General features: G+C 45.9%; 2 protein-coding genes and 1 long non-coding RNA gene across 3 annotated transcripts; 1 reads left to right on the top strand and 2 right to left on the bottom strand.

Moving 5' to 3' along the window:
- Positions 1-3,112: 3,112 nt before the first annotated feature.
- LOC124674866 (prostaglandin E synthase 2-like) lies at positions 3,113-11,798 on the top strand. The gene is made up of 6 exons (XM_047210921.1): positions 3,113-3,443; positions 5,548-5,682; positions 5,813-5,888; positions 7,082-7,176; positions 11,128-11,295; positions 11,394-11,798. Exons 1-6 carry the CDS (start codon positions 3,113-3,115, stop codon positions 11,561-11,563), a joined length of 975 nt encoding a protein of 324 aa, XP_047066877.1. The 3' UTR covers positions 11,564-11,798.
- LOC124674867 lies at positions 8,784-10,157 on the bottom strand. The gene is made up of 2 exons (XR_006993090.1): positions 9,919-10,157; positions 8,784-9,038 (listed from the first exon to the last, which is right to left on the bottom strand). It is a non-coding gene; the product is annotated as an uncharacterized LOC124674867 (long non-coding RNA).
- A 2,624-nt stretch (positions 11,799-14,422) lies between the features above and the next one.
- On the bottom strand, positions 14,423-15,694 carry LOC124675519 (heavy metal-associated isoprenylated plant protein 27-like). Its single transcript, XM_047211599.1, has 3 exons — positions 15,506-15,694; positions 15,333-15,408; positions 14,423-15,071 (listed from the first exon to the last, which is right to left on the bottom strand). Exons 1-3 carry the CDS (start codon positions 15,584-15,586, stop codon positions 14,761-14,763), a joined length of 468 nt encoding a protein of 155 aa, XP_047067555.1. The 5' UTR covers positions 15,587-15,694; the 3' UTR covers positions 14,423-14,760.
- Positions 15,695-19,513: the final 3,819 nt, after the last annotated feature.

The raw sequence follows: 19,513 nt of genomic DNA, 5'->3' as shown, positions 1-19,513 counted from the left end.
GCCTTTGTTCAGCTTGAGCTCCCCCTCGTTGTGGCCCGCCTCCCTCCGCCTAGGACTGACCAGCATCTCCTCATATGGGCGCCTCAAAATCCTCAATCAATTCCCCATCATCAGCGCTCGACCAATACGCGTCCACCGCAGCGCTTCACCACGGCGCCCACCGGCACCGCTCGGCCACGAACATGGACCGTCCTGCTCAACCACGGCGTGGAAGCGGCCTACTTTTCTCCTCCCCAACTTCTCTCTGCGGCGCGTGTATGTGGGTGGGCGAGCGGCCGACGCCGATGTCACTGAGCCGTGCGCCTCCAGACGCGGGGGCGTCTATCCGGGAGCCCACCGCTCTCCGCGCCGAAGGAGCTGGCCGCAACCAGCGCGCTTGGGGCCGTCTACGGGATTCGCGCCCGCATTGGAGGCCGGTCTGCCTTTCCAGTCTCACGCCGTCGCCGTTCGCCGGTCGTCACGTCCGTCTAGTTGGGAGATCGCCGCTCTCCGCGCCGAGGGAGCATCGAGCGCCGTTCGCCGGTAACTCTCCTGGTTTACAGGATGCATTTTTATTGTTGAACCGTTATTTGACTTACCGGTGGCACAAAGAAGTAATTATTTACAACTTCAAGGGTAATAAAAAACGGACCAACAAGAAACTCTTTTGCTTTTATTATTAGGTATAGATTTATCTGCTGGTGTTAGGATTTGTTTTAGTGGTGTGACATTGAACGAGAAACCGTGTCCACCCCATCGACCTATATGCCCCCAACCGGCCCACCGCCTCTGTTGTTGCACTCACCGTCCACTTATCTCCAGAATCTGCGTCAATGTAACGACCGCAAGAACCCTACGCTGTTGCGCATCGCGGACGGTCTTCAAGTCATCTTCTCGACTAATGCAATTTTAACAGAAATTTAATAAACATGTACTACTCCGTATCACATAACTTTTGGAATAATGGATATCCAAGGCAAAGTAGTACTCCCTCCGTACAACAATGTAAGACGTTCTAGCTGTTTTTTGATTCGGTCACTTTTATTTGTATCTAGTTTATTTTTAGTATGTAGATTCACTCCTTTTAGCATGTATCTAGTTTACTTTAAAATAATTTAAAACATCTTACATTTTTTTTACATTCACTCTTGGAATCGATGGAATCCACCTAGCTAGACCAGAGCAGTAGTGTAGTACCACATCTCAATATATCCACAGGTAGAACAACGTCGCTCGCGGTAGGGATCCCTGTAGTTCTGGCAATATCGCAATAGCAATTAGATGCAATTCAGTAGATGCAAATCAATTTGTCTTTCTCTTTAGCAGCCCCCATCCCTTGTGCTCCATTAGCAGGAACCTATCATCAATCGGGATTCACAATAGAAAAGATTGGTACCGATATCTGAAGTGGATGATTAGATGAACAAGTGATGGTGATCAAATGGTTCACATCGAGGAACAGAACATGGAGCACTCCCCTCCAGACCTCGATGGGCATATGATGTGAGATACGGATGGCATCCGTGAAGCGCCTCGCCCTCCCCGCTGTCCTCGTGCTCCTCCATCTTCCCTTCCTCCTCAGGCCCTTCTCCCAGGCCCTTCTACACGGGCGGAGTTCCAGACCACCTGCCGCCGCGCGCCCACCCACCCAACACCGCCAACCTCCTCGCCAGGCAGTACAACGTAAGTGCCGTCGCCTCCCTCCTCTGTCCCGCGCTACCGCAGCGCACGGCAGGAGCCGTTCATACTTGGGATCTCCGGGATTTTGGATGGAGGAGGACCAGGCCGTGGAGGACTCTGTATTTGGGGAAGAATCGCGAGCGCCGAGTAGATGAAATTGGGGGAGATCGAGCAGTGGGGTAGGTGAATTCGCCAACGAATTTGGGGGAGATCGAGCAACGGGGTATGTGGATTCGACGGCGGCGGACGTCCTCGCCATGGAGGTCTGAGCGGCATCGGGAGACCGAGCTTGAATCAGGCGACGGGCATATTCGATGTGGAGCCAGGGGAAGCGCCGTGGATGAAGAGGCCGGCGGAGCCGTGTTGGTTGAATGGGCCCAACAGACCGGACTAAGACGTTATTTAACTCAGCGGTGGCAATGCTTGTAATTTCGACTGAAAGGCAGGGACAACAAAAAAACGGACGACGGAAACAATCCTCCCTTTATTATTAGGTATAGATAATTGCGCTAATCATTGCTCGGAATTCCATTAATGCTGGAGGGCGGGTGAAAATTCGGTGATCTGCCACGAAAAGAGATACGAGGGTTTAGATGGCTCGGATTTTGAGTGGTCATATTAGACTAGATTTGACGGTCCGGATGTGCGTGATGATGACCGTACGTAAAGTGTGATGAGCGACGTAGCACCATCGCCAACTCCCATTTTATAGCAAAAAAATACAAGTGGAAATTACGGACAGAAGAATAAAGTGGAAGTTTAAACTTCACCTTGTAGATGAAACAAATATAATGGCAAATACACCATTATTTTGCTTATCTGACACTATGTGTCCACATTAATATTTGCCTTCATCCATCTCGATTTAACAGGCGCGCATGTTGTTTACGTTCAGCCATGTGTTCCAAAGCTGGCCGTGAGCGCCTGTTGTCACGTTCAGCCGGTGTTGGCCACTTGATCGAGTCTCCGTTTTTGTTCCAAAAAAAAAAAAAATCGAGTCTCCGTTCCCCCGTAACCTCTTTTCACCTGACACGACACCGAATAACAGTCACTGGCACGTGGGCCCTCAGCGCTTTGCTGGCCCAAATGTCAGCCAGCTTCCATTCCCAGTCCGCGGTGACGACCTTTACGCCATCTCTTTCTTCTTGCGCAAGATGAATAGCCTTGTCCAGAGAAAAATCACCAAGGCCCCTCCAGATTAACTTATTCGCGCACCAGCTCCTCCCACACGCAGACCCAGCCCCGCAAATGTAATTTCGCGGCACGCCAAGGACCAAAATAATCGGTAAAAAATGCTTTGATTTCGGGATTAAATTAAAATTTCAAACCCAGGGTTTTAGCCAGGCATCTTCCAGCTCCGTCCAGATACACGACCTCCCAAATCGAAGCCGCCCGCCGACGCCGACGCCGACGAGACCGGCCGCCGCGCCGAAACCCTAGCCGCCCGGCCACGATGAGGTCGCTCCGCGCGGCGCAGTCCCTCGCCTCCCGCTCGCGCCTCCTCTCCGCGCGCGCGCTCCACGGCGCCACCGCCGCCTCCTACCCCGCCGCCGCCGCCGCGGGGGGCAGCCGCTGGGGCAACCCCCACCCCCCGCCGCCGTCGCCGACGCCGTCGTCGCGGGCGCTGCAGGGCGGGATCGCCGGCGCGGTATCCTTCTCCCTGACCTTCGCCACCGTGGCGGCCGCCGAGGTGCAGGCCAAGGAGCGGCTGCCCGCGGATCTGCTGCCGCAGAACGTCGTGCTCTACCAGTACCAGGCCTGCCCCTTCTGCAACAAGGTCAGAGGTGAGGTCGATTTTCCTTCCGATCACGCATTCTCGATCCGCTGCGCAGCAGTTTTAGAAATGGTTTGATCCTGATGCGCTTCGAGATTCAGTCAGAGGTCGTTGGCCTGGCCTTAGTAAAATTTGCAATTCGTGAGTGTTGGGTTAGGTTTGTATTTTATTGGAAGAATTATCCTGGCACCTGAGTAGATCAAATCAGATTGTATTGCAACAACATCTGAGTTTAAGCGGAATATTCATGCTCGTAGAAATTACAGAGGCATGCACTACTCATTGGTTCAGCAGACCAGCACTTTCGTTCGGGTGTGTATCAAACCTCTTATACCATAGTGTGAAATTTTGTTACTGCTGAATGTAATCCTTACTCCATGTCCGCTGGAAAAATAGTCCTACTCAAAACATATGGCTAAATCACCTCTAGACTTATATTCTTCTTTTTTTAGGTAACCTCTAGACTGATAGTATTTCTGTACCTGTATGACTATAAAATTACTTAAATGTAGAACACTGTCTGACCTGGTGATCCCTCATGTACCCAAGAATGTCTGTGTATTGAGTATTGTCATGGTTCCAGAACATTAATATTGTGCTATTCTTAACCTGTGCTTATTTATTAGAAACATATTAGATTCATCTCCACAAGGCAAGCATTAAGTTATAGAAAATCTTTCTACTGATTTCAAGAGCTGCAGAAAGATATGTTTGATACTTTTATTTCTCTAGTAACAGTAAGTGTCGTCGTTGTAATCCTTATTTCCCTTCAGCCTATATCAGGAATAGGGTCTTCTTATCCCACAAAGTTTTGTATTTCTTAGTTGGGAACTTGACTGGGATGTTTGGTAGCTGCCTTCTATATAATCTTAAACATTTTCATCAATTCTTGTAACAATAATAAACCAAATATTTGTAGTCCATCTCTTCTCCTTGGCACTGTGATGTGCCTGTGAACCTCCCACTATGGCATCGTCATGTGTTAGGCCCAAGCCCCAGACTGGTAGCTCTATCCATGCGGCAGCTAGATGCAATAGGTGTCTATTAGAGTTAAGATTGCTACAAGTGTGCTAGTTGTGCTAGGTATTAGAGGCCTAGTGATTTAGGGACACCTTGATTACACATGAGAAAATTGAAAGGGTAGCAATGAATATTCTCACAACTAGGTTAGCGGGGATGGCACTGTTCTCTTTGATTCGACCAGAAATATTTTTTACTGTTTTCTCCCATGATCTTCTGTACATGTGCATGGTTTCAACGTTGTGGAATCTAACACCTTTGCTTAGTTAAAGGAAACATGAAAAAAATGATTATCTATGATTTTTCTCGTGCTTCCCCTTTATTAAAGCACAGGATGTTAGATTCCATGACGTTGAACCCTGCACATGTACAGCAGATCATGGGAAACAACGGCAAAAGTTGTTTTTGGTTGAATCAAATTGACTAGAAATGGAGATATAGTTTACCATGACATCCTTGCCCACCTAGCTGTGAGAATATTCGTTGCTATCCCTAACAACCACTTTATCACTAGTAGCAGACATAAAAGTTAGGAGAAAAACTTCTATGAATAGTAAAATAGTTAAAGCTACTAGAGGTTAAGCAACAAATATAGTAGTTCTTCTACCTTTCTCAAAAACACTAGGGTGTAGGGTCAGGAACACCTACATTACACCTGAGGAGCTTACCCTAGAGGCTGATTGCAGAAATATTATGCTTAGAACCAGTTAGTTGTTGGTCCAACTAGGGTACTCAACTTGTTGGTATTCTTTTTTGTAGTTGCCATGCATGGTCTATTTTACACCATGTTATTTCAGGTATTCATACTTTTGAAGTTTTAATATCCAAGACTCTTGTCTCTACATTGGAATTCAGTTTCTTTGTTGCATGTGAACATATTAGTTAGATGCTATTGTTTGGCAATTTTATTTGACCCAAATCATGAAATGATCATTTACTTTGTGTCAAACCTTGAGGTGGCATTTTGTAAGGTTTTCTGTTACCAGTGAGCCGGGGGAGCTTGTTTTATAGGAACCAAATATGTGCTGCCATTTTTGCTACCCCTGTTCTGAACAATCGGTTTGGTCTGACTTTTGTGTGTGCCTTTGTTTCAGCTTTTCTAGACTATCATGACATACCCTACAAAGTTGTGGAAGTTAATCCACTGAGTAAAAAGGAAATCAAGTGGTCTGAATACAAGAAGGTCCCAATATTGACGGTAGATGGTGAAAATCTGGTAGATTCATCAGGTTAAACTTGTTACCCACATTTTTTTTTGCAATCATGTCATTCACTTTGTTACAGATTCAAGTTACATGTTCTTATATTCATATGTGCCAAACTCTTGTTTAACTTCTTTTTTTGATATATCGTTGGCAGACATAATCAATAAATTACAGCGCAAGATAAGCCCTGATGTTGAGTCCACTGGTGAAGAAGAAACAAAATGGCGCAGGTAACTGTTTCTTTAATTGATTGATGTGTCACTCCCCAGCAATTCCTTTTCTTTAGCCTTTTATGTTATAGGTTTCAATCTATGCAGATTGTTTGGAAGGAGAAGAATAAGTATGCTTCTTTCATTTGAAAAACTTTGTGCAAAATATTGTTGGGACATAATATACCAGTTATTCCATGACATATCCATTCTACTTTCTTAGCAAGTTAATTTCTAAAACCGAGTTGTCTGCCCGTGCCAAATTATATGAAAGCCAAACCAAATAAAACGGATTTCTGATTCTTTTTTCAGTTTTTTTTTTTTTTTTGCATTGTATGTGTTTGGTGTTCAGTAATTGTTCCGTTGGTCCCTTCAAGAAACCTTATATACAGTAAAACGCTTACGCACATCGTATAGGTCGCTGCTGGCGTAAGGCCCAACCACCCTGTCCGTGCCTCATCATCCCATTGCAACCCCAACCCTGAATCTCCCGGAATGCGAGCCAGACACGGAGGAGCTCCTACACCTCCTTAGCCCCGGCACTCCTACTCGCCAGTATGGTGGTGCTCATCCACCTCCTTCGGCCTGGCACTCCTCCACCTCTTCCCTGGTGTATCAGCACTCAGCCCTGCCATGCTGCCTGACCAGATGTGTGCTGGTGTTCTGTTGATTGCTGAAGAATGAATTATTAGCTTGAGTATTACCGGACCTATATAAACATTTTCTTAGGTTTACCTTTTCCAAATTAATAGAATGGCCACCGTACTACTTTTATCCATGGTCTGAAAATTGCACGAAATAAAGTTTAATGGAAATACTACTTTATGTAGCTTTGGTCCAGCTTTTTTGCCTTTTTTTTCTTGAATTCACAAGTACTTAAGGATTATGGTGTGAATCATCTAGACTTTGCATTTGTGAATTGACAGGTACATGCTTTATTTATCGTGTTAAACAATGATAAATTTTGCACACTTGTTTTAAGCACTGTTTTTATTCCTTTGAAGACCTGTGCAAATAACTTCTTGTAAACTCTCCTCAAAACCATGTTTCAAAGCCAGTTAGGACTAGTATGGCCAGTCCAGCTGACATTTGGGGATAGTCCATTACTTCTGGGAGTAGTTAGGAATTGAATCATTATATTGACATTCATACAACGTACGACGTACCATTATCTACTTGAGCATGACAGTTTTCTTCATCTTCCTTTGATCTAGGTGGGTTGACGAGCACCTGGTGCATGTATTGTCACCAAATATATACCGCACGACTTCAGAGGCTTTAGAGTCTTTTGATTATATTGCAAACAATGGTAAATCCCCACAACTTGCGTCTTCTATGTTCCCTGTTATACGTTGTTTCCTTTTAATTATGTGATACGATTAAATTTCCTGCCCTTCAGAATTGTTGGTGTGGATGCCTGTGTTAGTCTACTGAGAGTCTAGTTTTTGAGGATTACTAGAGAAAGTTATAAATGATCACATAAGGTGGTTAATATTTAGGTGATATTTGAATATTTGATTGCAAACAAACCCCATGTATGTTCGGCAAATGTTACTTCTGGAACGGCAATAGTATAAATTAATAAGCAGACATCTATTTGTTTCATATGTTATCTCGTAACAGGCCTATGGACAGGTCCAGTCATGTGAAATAATGCAACTACTTACAAGTTCCTTATTGTTGCTTTTATTAACTGGCAACATTTACACCTATTGTGTGTAGATCTGTTCATATTTCAAGTATTAAGAACCTTTGCATAATACTTAGAATTTTCAATGGTTGATTGGTGATTTGTATCAGATCAATCTTAACAGCACTGCAGTGGGCTTCAGGATGCAGACGGACACGTCCGCGCCATCCGTCACGTCTGCGTAGTAAGCCGTGTAGCTAATTTCCGGTGTCCGTGGAATCCGCGTAATCGCACTGAGCTGTTCACGGAGTCCGCCGGACAATTCGGACATGCGCACACTAGCCAGCTTGTTTGATTAGGAGTAGTATACCCGGAAAAGTCCGGTTTGAACCTGTCCACTAGCTAGTTTGATGCACAGTTTGAAGTACATGCTCTATATTATCCCTGTTGCTCTTGGATGGCTAGGTGCGATGAGGCATGGAGCAACTTGGGTGCATAGTAGCCGTAGTTTTTTGGGGTTATTGGCTAAAATGGTCTTGCACCCGCGCGTCTTAAAAAGTGCCGACGAGTTTTTGAGCCCAATAGAAGCACCGGCCCTTTTGCGAAGAGCGAGAATCGGACGCGCCGACACCTCCCGTCACAACGGTTTTCACAGGTGGGGCCGTCTTGGCAGCGACTCGAAGCGACAGGTCACATTAAAAATGACGCGTGTCGGGTGGTCGTCGGCGTCAATAGCTCTGTTCGAAAACTGAAGCGGTGACCACCCACCTCACCCACGCGCCTTCAATGCGCGTCCGCCGCCCCCAAGGAGGAGGACGTCGTGGGCTCGCCACCACTTCCGCCGGCGAAGAAGAGGTGGTGGGAGATGGAGGCGCAGACGCAGGCGGCCCTCCGTGGCGGCGACGACCCGGCGTCGCCGAAGGTATTCCCCGGGTAGCACTTCATCATCGGCCGCTCCATCGACGAGGACTACTGGCAGATCACGCTCACCCCGCGGCAGGCGACGGTGTTGTCCACCAAGGACCACGACGAGAACTTCGTCGACCTCGCCGATCCTTCTGAGCCGCCGGTGCCAAAGGAGGAGGACGACTAGTCCTTCAACTTCTCCGACGATGACGACGGCACGGACAACCTCGACTATAAAGGATGGGACAGCGGCGCCGTCGACCTAGAACTAGTTAAAGTCGCTGTCCATGCAGCCCTAGGCTAGTGCCTATCTAATATACACAGAATGATTGACAAAATTCATACTTCAGTACTCTGCCATAGACTATAAAGAAATAGAATAAACTCTTTGCATTATCTTCATTTTGTTGCACTTCACTGTATCAAATACAAACCAGAACTCAGTATGCAGTAGCTGAATTATTACTCGGTACAGTAATTCAGATGCAAAGCTCATACTTTCGCCATTCATTGTACTTTATCTACCTAAATGCCACCTACGCTAATCATCAACTTCTTTGATCAAGCTACACTAATCATCTGCTTCTTTGATCATACAGATTCTTCTTCTTTGATCACCAGTTTCTTTGATAAAGCTACACAATATAATTTGGTAAATGAGCATAGAACACTAGAAAATTCAACTAACTTTTAAGAATAAATGAGCAGATATCCTATTTACAGTGAACAAATGAGCAGATAACTAGTAGTTGAGCACTAAAAGAGAGCACTAGCATCAGATAGAACTGCTGTGGTGAGTTGTTACTGACTAATAAAGAGGATTAGAACTGTAATACATGCACACCAGATCCTATTTACAGTGTGTATTGACTGAACATGTGTCTCGTGTTGCATCCTTGAGCACTCAAACTGAAGAATAACCATGCATTAAAGCTCAGAATAAATATGGAAACAATCAAACAGTTTCAGTATGCAGCAGGGCATAAACATATTTTATGCAACTAACCTGGAACTACACAATGACACCTGACCATATTCTATGCAGCAGGGCATCACAAGCATAACATTTACTTACAGGTTCTTACCTGAACATTGCTTGGATCATAAGTTCATAACATGGGGTAGTATATATAATTTCCATAAACTGTAAGATCAATTTCCTTACGCTTTCACTAACCAATAGGTACAAACAATACAGTATTCAGTCCTTGAAGAAACTGGTGCTTTTAAGCTATAAATATGCAGACGGCTTGAAAGATCAGAAACACAAACAAGGAAACTGGTGAGATTCTGTCACCATCCACGCCAATTTTCTTCTTAAACAAGGAAACTGGTGAGACGGATTGCAGTATAAACAATCGTGCTTAGTTTATACCAGAACAAGTAGGGCACGAGATTGTAGTTTCAGTAGAGCACGAGATTGCAGTTTCAGTAGGGCACGAGATTGCAGTTTCAGTAGAGCACGAGATTGCAGTTTCAGTAGGGCACAAGATTGCAAAGGGGGAGGAATCAGACCTGCTCCTTGCCCTCTAGGTTGGCGCCGATGCCGCCGCCCTCTCTCGTCGAATTCTTGTCAGTTTCCAACGCCGGATTCTTCTCGTCCTCCGACGCCAGATTCTTGCCCCACTCCACCGCTGCATCTTCTATCCGTACCTCCACCTTGCTCGACATCTTGCTCAGCAGGCAGCGACGGGAAGCGCACCAAGGCCGAGGGGCGCACGGGTCAAAGGATCATGGCGGATACGAGCGGGAAACCGGGCGGCGGCCGGCGTCCGGGCGCTCGGCGGCGAAGACCTTTGAGAAATCCGACGAGCTCCTATCTAGGGTAGAGTGGAGGCAATGGGACAAGGGGGTGGTGGGCTGCAGGGATCTGGGCGCAGGCTGCCGGTGAGGAGCGGGGCACCGGCCCGGCCGGTGGCGAACGGCGTGGCGGCGTGCGCCGTGCCCTATCGGCAGAGATGGAGAAGTGGAGGTACTTCGTTGGTGTTTCTGATTTTTTTTTTTCCAGGAGAGACAGGATTAGCAGGCTCCGCGGATGGTGTCCGTGAGTCCGTGTGAAATACGCGGCCCATCCGCGAATCCGTTTGGCCTTTTTAACGGACACGGACATAAGGAGTCCACGGACATCCGTGTCCATTTGCATCCTGAAGTGGGCTCCATCTTGCCTACTACAGTGTGTGGCATTAAGAGTTGTGTACCAGTAAGAGTCCCAACTGCTTGGACCTCATATGGTCCTATCCCAAATTTGCAAGAAACTCACTCCAAAAAAATTGTAAGCTAATAATCCGAACTGGTGTTTGTATTTTTTCACATGACACAGTCCAAACAGCTCCATGTACAATACATGGAGTAACCTACAATGTGCGACTTAGAGATATATTTTCTGTCATGTTGTGCCAAGGCCTGCAAAATCTTCATATGATAGGATGTATCATACAACTATTGTAGGTGATTTTGTGATGGATAGGAGTGTTTGTAAATTTTGAACCAGTCTTATGGAAAGATAAGCTTTGTACTCTGATTCTGTGAACCCCTCAAACATAAGTCGACAGGCTAGTTGGTTTCTATACACTGTTACACCTAATTTTCCCTTTGGTGAATCCTAGAGGCAGGACAAGTTAGTACCCTGCTGAAATGCTGTCCTGTACCTAATGTGTATTTTTACCAGGAGCATAAAATCACTTCTGTACTTGACTAATTTTCTGCGCCCAAACTCTTGTCCAGGCAACTTCAGTTTTACCGAGCGGTTTGCTGTGAAGTATGCTGGTGCTGCAGCAATGTACTTTGTGTCCAAGAAGCTTAAGAAGAAGTACAACATTACAGATGAGCGTGCTTCACTGTATGATGCTGCCAACACATGGACGGAAGCCCTGAATGGAAGAAACTTTCTTGGTACCTTATTTATCCATACCTCAAAAGAAACATCGTACATCGAGTTTGTTAGGCCGTTGCATTAACTTCGCTATCTTTCTGTCTTTATCATTATCCAGGTGGCGCCAAGCCGAACTTGGCTGATCTTGCAGTATTTGGTGTTCTGAGACCGATCCGCTACTTGAGATCTGGAAAGGATATGGTTGAGCACACTCAAATTGGTGAGTGGTACCAACGGATGGAAGATGCGGTTGGAGAACCATCAAGAATCGAGGAGGGCCGGGAGTAGAAGAAAACCACCACCAGTAGTAGATTTTTCTTTTTCCTCGTTCAAGTCCTTGGAATTGCTGGAATGGAATACATGTCTTTCCTAGACACTATTCAAATTTTGCCACATTTTAGTAGTATATGCAATAATGCTGCCGCATATACAAGGTTAATACGCAGTTTGACACGTACTCCAAACTTCTGTTTGACTCTTTGGAGTGGATGGTTTTGAAGATGGCATTGGCCTCTTGTTATCATTTGCCCAGTGCCTGGTTTTAATTTTTTGTAGAACTGGATGGTTATGTACTAATTTTTTGCAGTGGGTTCCATCTTGCCTGGTTTTAATTTTTTTGTAGAACTGGATGGTTATGTACTAATTTTTTGCAGTGGGCTCCATCTTGCCTGGTGATTTGTATCAAAGTACTAGGCCTTTAAATTATGGTGCATTTTCTAGGTTGATACTGTATAGAGCAATCAATTTGATAGCGACTTGGGAGCCTAATTCCTTGTCGACATTATGATATCTGGCCGACTGCTCAACGAGCCAATAAAGTTGGGCACCAGAAGGCCCATGATTGTACCTACAGTATGAGAAAGCTGCAACCACCGAAATAATGCACAAGAGACTGCAGAGAGGCACTGTATTAGTTCAGATACTCACAGGTTTGATACTTTGGCTAGTAATTATTTTAATTAAACCACTATAATTGGCTTTTGGCTAAGATAACTCTGGGCGAAGCGGGACTTACCTTGGCCAAGATAACTTTTGGCTAAAATTATACCAGCACGAGTATTAATCTCAGTGTCACGGAGGTGTTTGACACGGCAAAGGGACGGCGACCTTTTGCAGGGGCTGTTCACAGAAGTAGATTTGGTCGGCACCCGCTGCATCATTCCGGCTGGATTTTAGTGCTCTTGGCTCGATCGTTTGTGTACGATGACGACAACTAGGCAACCAAACACATATCCGGGTGGGCAAAATTGAGCTAAGCTTGCCATGCCCGATATCTTTTCTGAGTCTTCAAAACTTTCACCCTAAATACTAGACAGCATGCCTTTTAGGATATCTTCAAACCCGTCGCATTTCGGACACGATTTGTGTTTATTTACGTCGGGTACATACACAAAAAATGACAAATGTTTGTATGCGTATGCACCTCTCCTAGTAGCAAGATCTATTTTTTAACCGTACATGGTCTGCCATGCATTTATTCTAGAGGAGAAAGAGTAAAAGATTTCTTCTGTGTGGCTATCATTGACCAGCACATGGATACGACATTAATTAAAAAGGAAAAGAGAGGTAGCTCATGCAAAACGAACGTGCTAGGTTTGCATCTGAACGGACGCTACGATTATTTTATGTTTTACCTGAGGTCCTCAGCCATGCCCTCCAGGGCAACCAATCGTGTCCCTACTAATGGGTTTCATACATTCTGCATCAGCTAGGATTCTAGGAAACGCAGCTCTTTGTCCTATTTTACTTTTTTTTTCGAGTAAAAAGGAACTTTATTAAGCAGGAGGGGTTACAAGTTGATCATGTTCTAGGGCCTGTAACACAACATCAGGACCCGAACCTAACCAAAGATCAGTAAGGCGTTCCAATCTTGCATAATTTGCAAGATCATGACTAACCCTAACCTGCGATCGTTCCACTTTTACAAAAACACACTCATGCTCTTGACTGCAAAGAGTTCGAATCTCCGACACCCAATGAAGAAAGGGTGATCTATCCTGCACAGAACAATTAACGGCCTCTACCAACTGGGCGCAGTCGGTCTCTACTATTATAGGATACTTGACTTTCACCTTCGATTATGTAGGCAAAGGCCTCTGTTAGCATAAATCGAGATGATCAATCTGCCATCTTTTTCGAAAATGTAAAAATGTGTGCCAAGGGCTAAGAGGAAGAAACATGTTCCTGACAAAGAAAAAATGCGTAGTACTTCCTTCGTCCTAAAAAAGAATATCTTAACTTTGTTAAAATATGTATATATCTAGACATGTTTAATGTATAGACACATATAAATTTCGACAAATTTAAGACATCCTTCTGTCAGCCAAGATAGGCCCGTGAGAACCTAAGACTTGTCTAGTTACACTTTTATCTTTTTGCATTAGTTTTAGGACTCAACATAGCAATTTACTTTTTAACTCACTGAGCCGTGTCTTAATCAGTGCTAAATTTTACAACTCAACCAAGTCGTTTTCTTTCCTGAAACCAACTGAGCCGAGTCCTGATCAGTGCCAAGTTACACTTTTATCTTCTTGCATTAGTTTTAATAGCAATTTTCTTTTTAACTCACTGAGCCGTGTCTTAATCATTGCTAATTTTACAACTCAACCAAGTCGTTTTCTTCCTTGAAACTAACCAAGCCGAGTCTTAGTCAGTGCCAAGAACAGAGGACAAATGAGGTGTTTGACACGGCAAATGGAGCCATGGAGGGCGACCTTTGCACAGGCTGATCACGGAGTAGATTTGGTCGGCAGGCGTTGCATCATCTCAGTTGTTTTATAGCTCTCTACTGCTGGTCGTGAGGGGGTAAACCCAGTGTTTTTCTGCATTACTTTACCTGTAAGAGTGCAAGACCTTGTAGACCACGTTTCTGTTAACTGAAATCGGTGAATAAGCCCATCCTTTTCAACAGCGAAGGAAAAAAAAAATGAAGAGTGTGCCAAGAGGAAATAACATTTTGTGCGCTCCAAGTTTGAAGTTTGAACTAAAAATACATGCTGGCCGTGAGGGAGTAAACGCAGTGTTTTTCTGCGTTACTTTACCTGCAAGATTGTAAGGCCCTGTTGTTGTCCACGTTGCTGTTAACTGAAACCGGTGGATAAACCCATCCTTTTCAACAGAAGGGGTAAAATACGAGTGTACCAAGAGTAAAGAACATTACTGTTCGATTCCAAATTTGAAATCCATACATCAAGCACGCTCCTAGCTAGTAGAAATGTAGAACACATGTCTCTGTCACTCGCCAACCAAATCATGCAACGCTCCTCTGATTGGCAACATCGCGAATTAGAAGACTGAACAAGATTCCTTCTCACCGAATCCAGCTTATCTTACACCAAATACAACTAAAATACAAAGAATACCTCCAGTACTACTAGGAGACAAGAGCAACCGCAATCTAGCTAGAGATCCAGCACCCCGACCTGCCAATGTCGCCGGCGGCCGGCCGGCCGGACTACGGGACTAGTACATAATAATCATCACCATCACATGACGGAGCATGCGTTGGGGTTCTCGTCGCTGAACGCCGCGGTGTACCTAGTCTCGGTGGAGGAGGCCCTGGCGAGCGGCGCGGCGGAGGGGTCGCCGATGACGTTGCGGACGTAGCCGGCCGGCGCGCGCTTGTCGTAGGCCCCGGGCGCGTAGGGGTGCGCCACCATCTCGTACGGCACGTACGGCCACGGCTCCACCCGCTTGCCGGTCTTGTAGGCGACGCGGCGGATGACCTTGGCCGCGTCCACGTACCCCGTCACCGTCACCTTGTTCTGCTTCGCCAGCACCTCCACCGAGCTCACGCCTGCGTTTCAGAACATACATGTTCAGCAAAAGTTCAGATCTGCCGAAAGAGGCCGATGCGAGATTTTCTTTTCTGCGAAGCTCAGATGCTGGTTTCCTTTCCATGAAAGGGGAAGCATGTGCGGGCAAGGGAGGAATCAGATTCGACCCGAAGAAGAAAGCTAGCAACTTTTGAGTATTTTGGCTTTTCAGAGGGTGAATGGAAGGGGATGGGGAAGATCATGGTATGTTGCCGAGAAAAGAAAGAGGTTGAGGACGTCACCTTTCATGTCGTCGAGGGCCTTCTTCACCTTCCTCTCGCAGCCTTCGCAGTCGATCCTGACCTTCATCTCCACCGTCTGAATCAACAACCAAGAAAACAAGTTAAAATCCACAAACTCTTCAATCTATTACAGCAACATCTAAGTAGTTAGTTTCAGAGATGATAGTAGGAACCTGGAACTGTTTCCTCTTCTTGATGTGGCGGCGAGTCCTGGGCAGGGAGCAGTACTCGGAGACGACGTCCACGATGCCCATCCTTCCTGCTCTCAGTCGATCTCTCGCTAGATTTGAGAGAAGAACAGTTCAAGAAATGCTCTAGATTGGAGATCAAGTTTCTGGGTGGGTGTGCTGTCTGCTGTGTGAGATGAGATGAGATGAAACCTTGGAGCCAGCCGAGGGCGTGCAGTTATAGCCGTCGTGGGGAGCGGCAGCGCCCACTGCCGCCGTGACACGTGGATGTGAACGGAGCAGGCGCACGAGGAAGCAAGCAGGAAAACGGTGGTGGCGCTATGTACTCCGGCTGGACAGCGGGGCCCACGCGTAGTCGGCAGCGCCAGGTGGCCGCATGGGTACAGCATGGCCAGGCGAGTGGGTGAGCGAGCGATGGTGACCTCACCGCCGCTGGCTAGCTCTTGTGGCCGTCACTGACTTCCTCCTACGGGTTACCAGGAAACGGCCAGCCGACCACCGGCGACACGGAGTAACGTCAGTGCACTCCGTAACTCCGAGCACCGACCGCCGGCCAGCGCCGGGAGCTATCACGAGCAGTATAATTCATTGTTCATGAAAGCACGAAACGAGCAGTAATTGATTGTTCATGAAAACACGAAGGGGCTCATTTGATTCAATGGATAGAAAAATTATGGCGGGACGGCATGGATGGACTGCTCTTGGAGTGCGGTGGCCTTGGTTGTTGCGGGGCTGCGAGCCTGCGAAAGACGATGGGGGATCTACGAGCCTTGGTCCCTCTGATCATCGTCTCGGCATCGTGAGGGCCGAGGGAGAGGGGAGCTCCAGTTTCTCGTGTATTCCCGTGTTTTAGTCCTAGGTGTTCGAGGTCCCTCTATCAACGTCAAGATGGGGCTAATGCTGATGGCGCTTGTAGGAATAATGATCTCTCACTCCATGCCCTGGTTCGTCGGAGGTGTTGCTGACGCCGGCGAGAGGCTTGTGGAGTCCAGGCTTCGATTTGGCCCCGCGTCTTAGCGAGGGATAGGGATGGGCTACACTTGCAGTGCGGCGGCCTTGGCTGATGTGGGTCTGCGAAAGACGGTGGGGGATCCAATGTTGAAGAGGCTCGGATGGCTCATCTGACAGATATTTCTTATCGAGCTAGAACCACTCTTACGAGGCTAGTGGCTATTGGGGCTCGTTAACGCCTCATGTCTAAGGTTTTTTTGCATCAAAGAATGGACCAACTACAGGTACTCTTCTTCTTCAGCGACGGTGAAGGACGTGTGTGCTTGGTAGCCGCGGTGATGGCAGTTTATAGCAGTATAATAGCTTATATCCTTCTTGTATTATGTTGAAACTTAGTATATTTATATTTACAAATATAAGTAATTCACGAGCCTATAAAAAACTTTCGCATAGTAGTTTCACATGCCACGTGTCAATTCACCGCTCTGATCTATCTTCACAACAGTCAAGGGGCAATCTTATTGTATGGTTCCAGTTAATCCGAACAAGATTGGATAATGCTAGCGGTCGGTAACAAAACTTTCTCAATCTCAAACGCAGAGGTTGAGTATGGCTACCGTTTGCTTGGTTATCCGTCTCACTGTCAGGTGGTGACCCAGCGTGACCTGACCGGCGCTGGCGGTCAAACCAAACCAGCCGTGTAGCTAGCTGCCAGTGCTGAGTTTCTCGTACGAGTGACTGCGAGGCAACAGCCGAGCCGACCGTCGCCTTGGATCTTGCTGAGCTACGTCATGGTTACCGATACACGGTGCACTCTAATAAAACTAATATTGTACTCAGAGCTTGGTTACTTGATCTGTTCACGAAGCTTCCCATGTGGACTAGTACCACTCCGTTGCTAATGTTAAATTAAACAAACCAGGTAGTGCCAAACAAAATTATATTAGTACAGTAACACTAATCTAAAACCAAAGGAGTACTAACTCTAGAGAACAAGACAAGTTTTCTGTGCTGCGGATGTACGTGTTGTATAGTATTTGCTTGAACTGGGGCAGTCTGAAATCTACCACTGCATTTGCTATCCACATGATCAGTCCAACACTATGCGTGGTGGTAGTACAGTAGCAGTACTGTGCACATCTATGCGCGCGTGGGGCGTTCAGAGTTGTCGTTTTCTTTAATCCACCGGCCGACCTCGGGACACAACAAAGTCGAGCGGTGGGGAGAGTCTCGCCATCACCATGCATTGCCTCCTTCAATCAGATCCCACGCACCTTCCCTGCCCATCAGATATTTTTCATATGGGATCCCTTTTCATATCCCATCAAGTACGATGCATGAACGTGGCCCCGTGGACACACTCGACGGCTCGAGGTCGATCAGCTTAAGTTTATATAAAAAAAACTCGCTCCGTTAAAAAAATATTAAAGATTTGTCTAAATTTAGATTTATCTATCTACTAAAAAGTATCTAGATACATCTATATTTAGATAAACTTGTGATATCTTTTTATTTGGACAAATTCAGCTTAAGTTTACATTAAAAAAATACTCGCTCCGTTTATAAAAGAATATCGAAGATTTTTCTAAATTCTGATTTATTTGTACACTAAAAAATATCTAGATATATCTACCTTTAGACAAACATGCTTTTATTATACTCCCTCGACGTTAGGATCTGGGCTGTTGAGGCTCGTCTGACAAGATGGGCCCTGCTAGGGCCGGTGCTACGGTCTAGCGAGAGGTTTGCAGCCTTGCGCTAGACTACCTCCTTCCTCATCGGCCAATCCGGCAAGGAAATGATTGGCGGTGTGGGGGTCGCCTAGTCTCGCGAATAATGTTGGTGGTCCTGGGGTTTCTCTTCGCGCCAAGATGTTGATCTACCGGATGCTTGTACCCATCGATCGTATTTCGGAAGGCTCCGTCGAAGAACTTCGTTGGGTGGTTCATGCCTGCAGTTCGCTGGATAGGGTGGGATTCAGTCATGTGCGTCTGTGTTTATTCTCACCGTTTGGTTTCACATGGAGGCGTTTTATGTTGGTAGTTAGTATCATGGAGCATGCTCTCGTTCCACGTGATAGCGAAGAGTGTCATAGAAGCCGAGGTTTGAGGACTATCAGTGGTGGTTGAAGTATTTGTGGCGATGAGGAATTGGCTTGGTGATTCGTGACTTGGAGCAGCGGCATGTAAGTGGGGGCGATTGCATAGAAGAAGTTCAAAGTCTTACCTTTCAGGGTGAAAATCCAAGGTCTGGTTTAATTGGTTGTGTGTGGCAATAACCTTGTTGGAGTCATTATTTTTTAGAGTGGGGACTTTCTGTAGGGTGAAAACCTAAGATCTATGATCGACCGACGATAGCACTTGTGCATTGTTTTATTTTTGGAGGCGTCGCTTTTGAAGAAGCTGGACTTATGATGTTTTCTTGGTGATGTTAGTACTGATGTTTAAAGGAATAGATAAAATCTATGGCCGCGCTTGTGCACTGTTCTCTTCTTGGAGACGTCGCTTTTGGAGAAGCTGGACTTCTGGTGTTATCTTAGTGTGTTAGTACTATTGTTTCAAGTAATAGATAAGATCTATGATCGGGCGACGATGACGCTTGTGCATTGTTCTCTTCTTGAAGGCGTCACTTTTGAAAAAACTGGACTTCATGTGTTGTCTTGGTGGTGTTAGTACTGATGTTAGATAAGATCTATGATCGGGTGGCACTTGTGCACTGTTATGTTATTAGAGGTGTTCCCTTTTGGAGAAGCTGGACTTCTTTGTGTTGTCTTGGTGTGTTAGTAATGCTGTTTCAAGGATAGATAAGATCTATGATCGGGCAACAATGGCGCTTATCAATGTTCTCTTCTTGGATGCGTCACTTTTGAAGAAGGTGGATTTCTAGTGGTTTAGTACTGTTGTTTAATGAATAGATCTTTGTATCCGGACCTTTTTTATAATGCTTTTTCTTAGCTATATGCATCCGTAATGCTGCTACGGCAATGTGTTGTTCCAGAATCCAGATGACGCTGGGTGTAATTAGTATGCCGTGATATTAGTA

This window comes from Lolium rigidum, chromosome 7 (assembly GCF_022539505.1).
Source record: "Lolium rigidum isolate FL_2022 chromosome 7, APGP_CSIRO_Lrig_0.1, whole genome shotgun sequence".
NCBI classification, from domain to species: domain Eukaryota; kingdom Viridiplantae; phylum Streptophyta; class Magnoliopsida; order Poales; family Poaceae; genus Lolium; species Lolium rigidum.
This window is presented reverse-complemented; position numbering and strand designations above follow the sequence as displayed.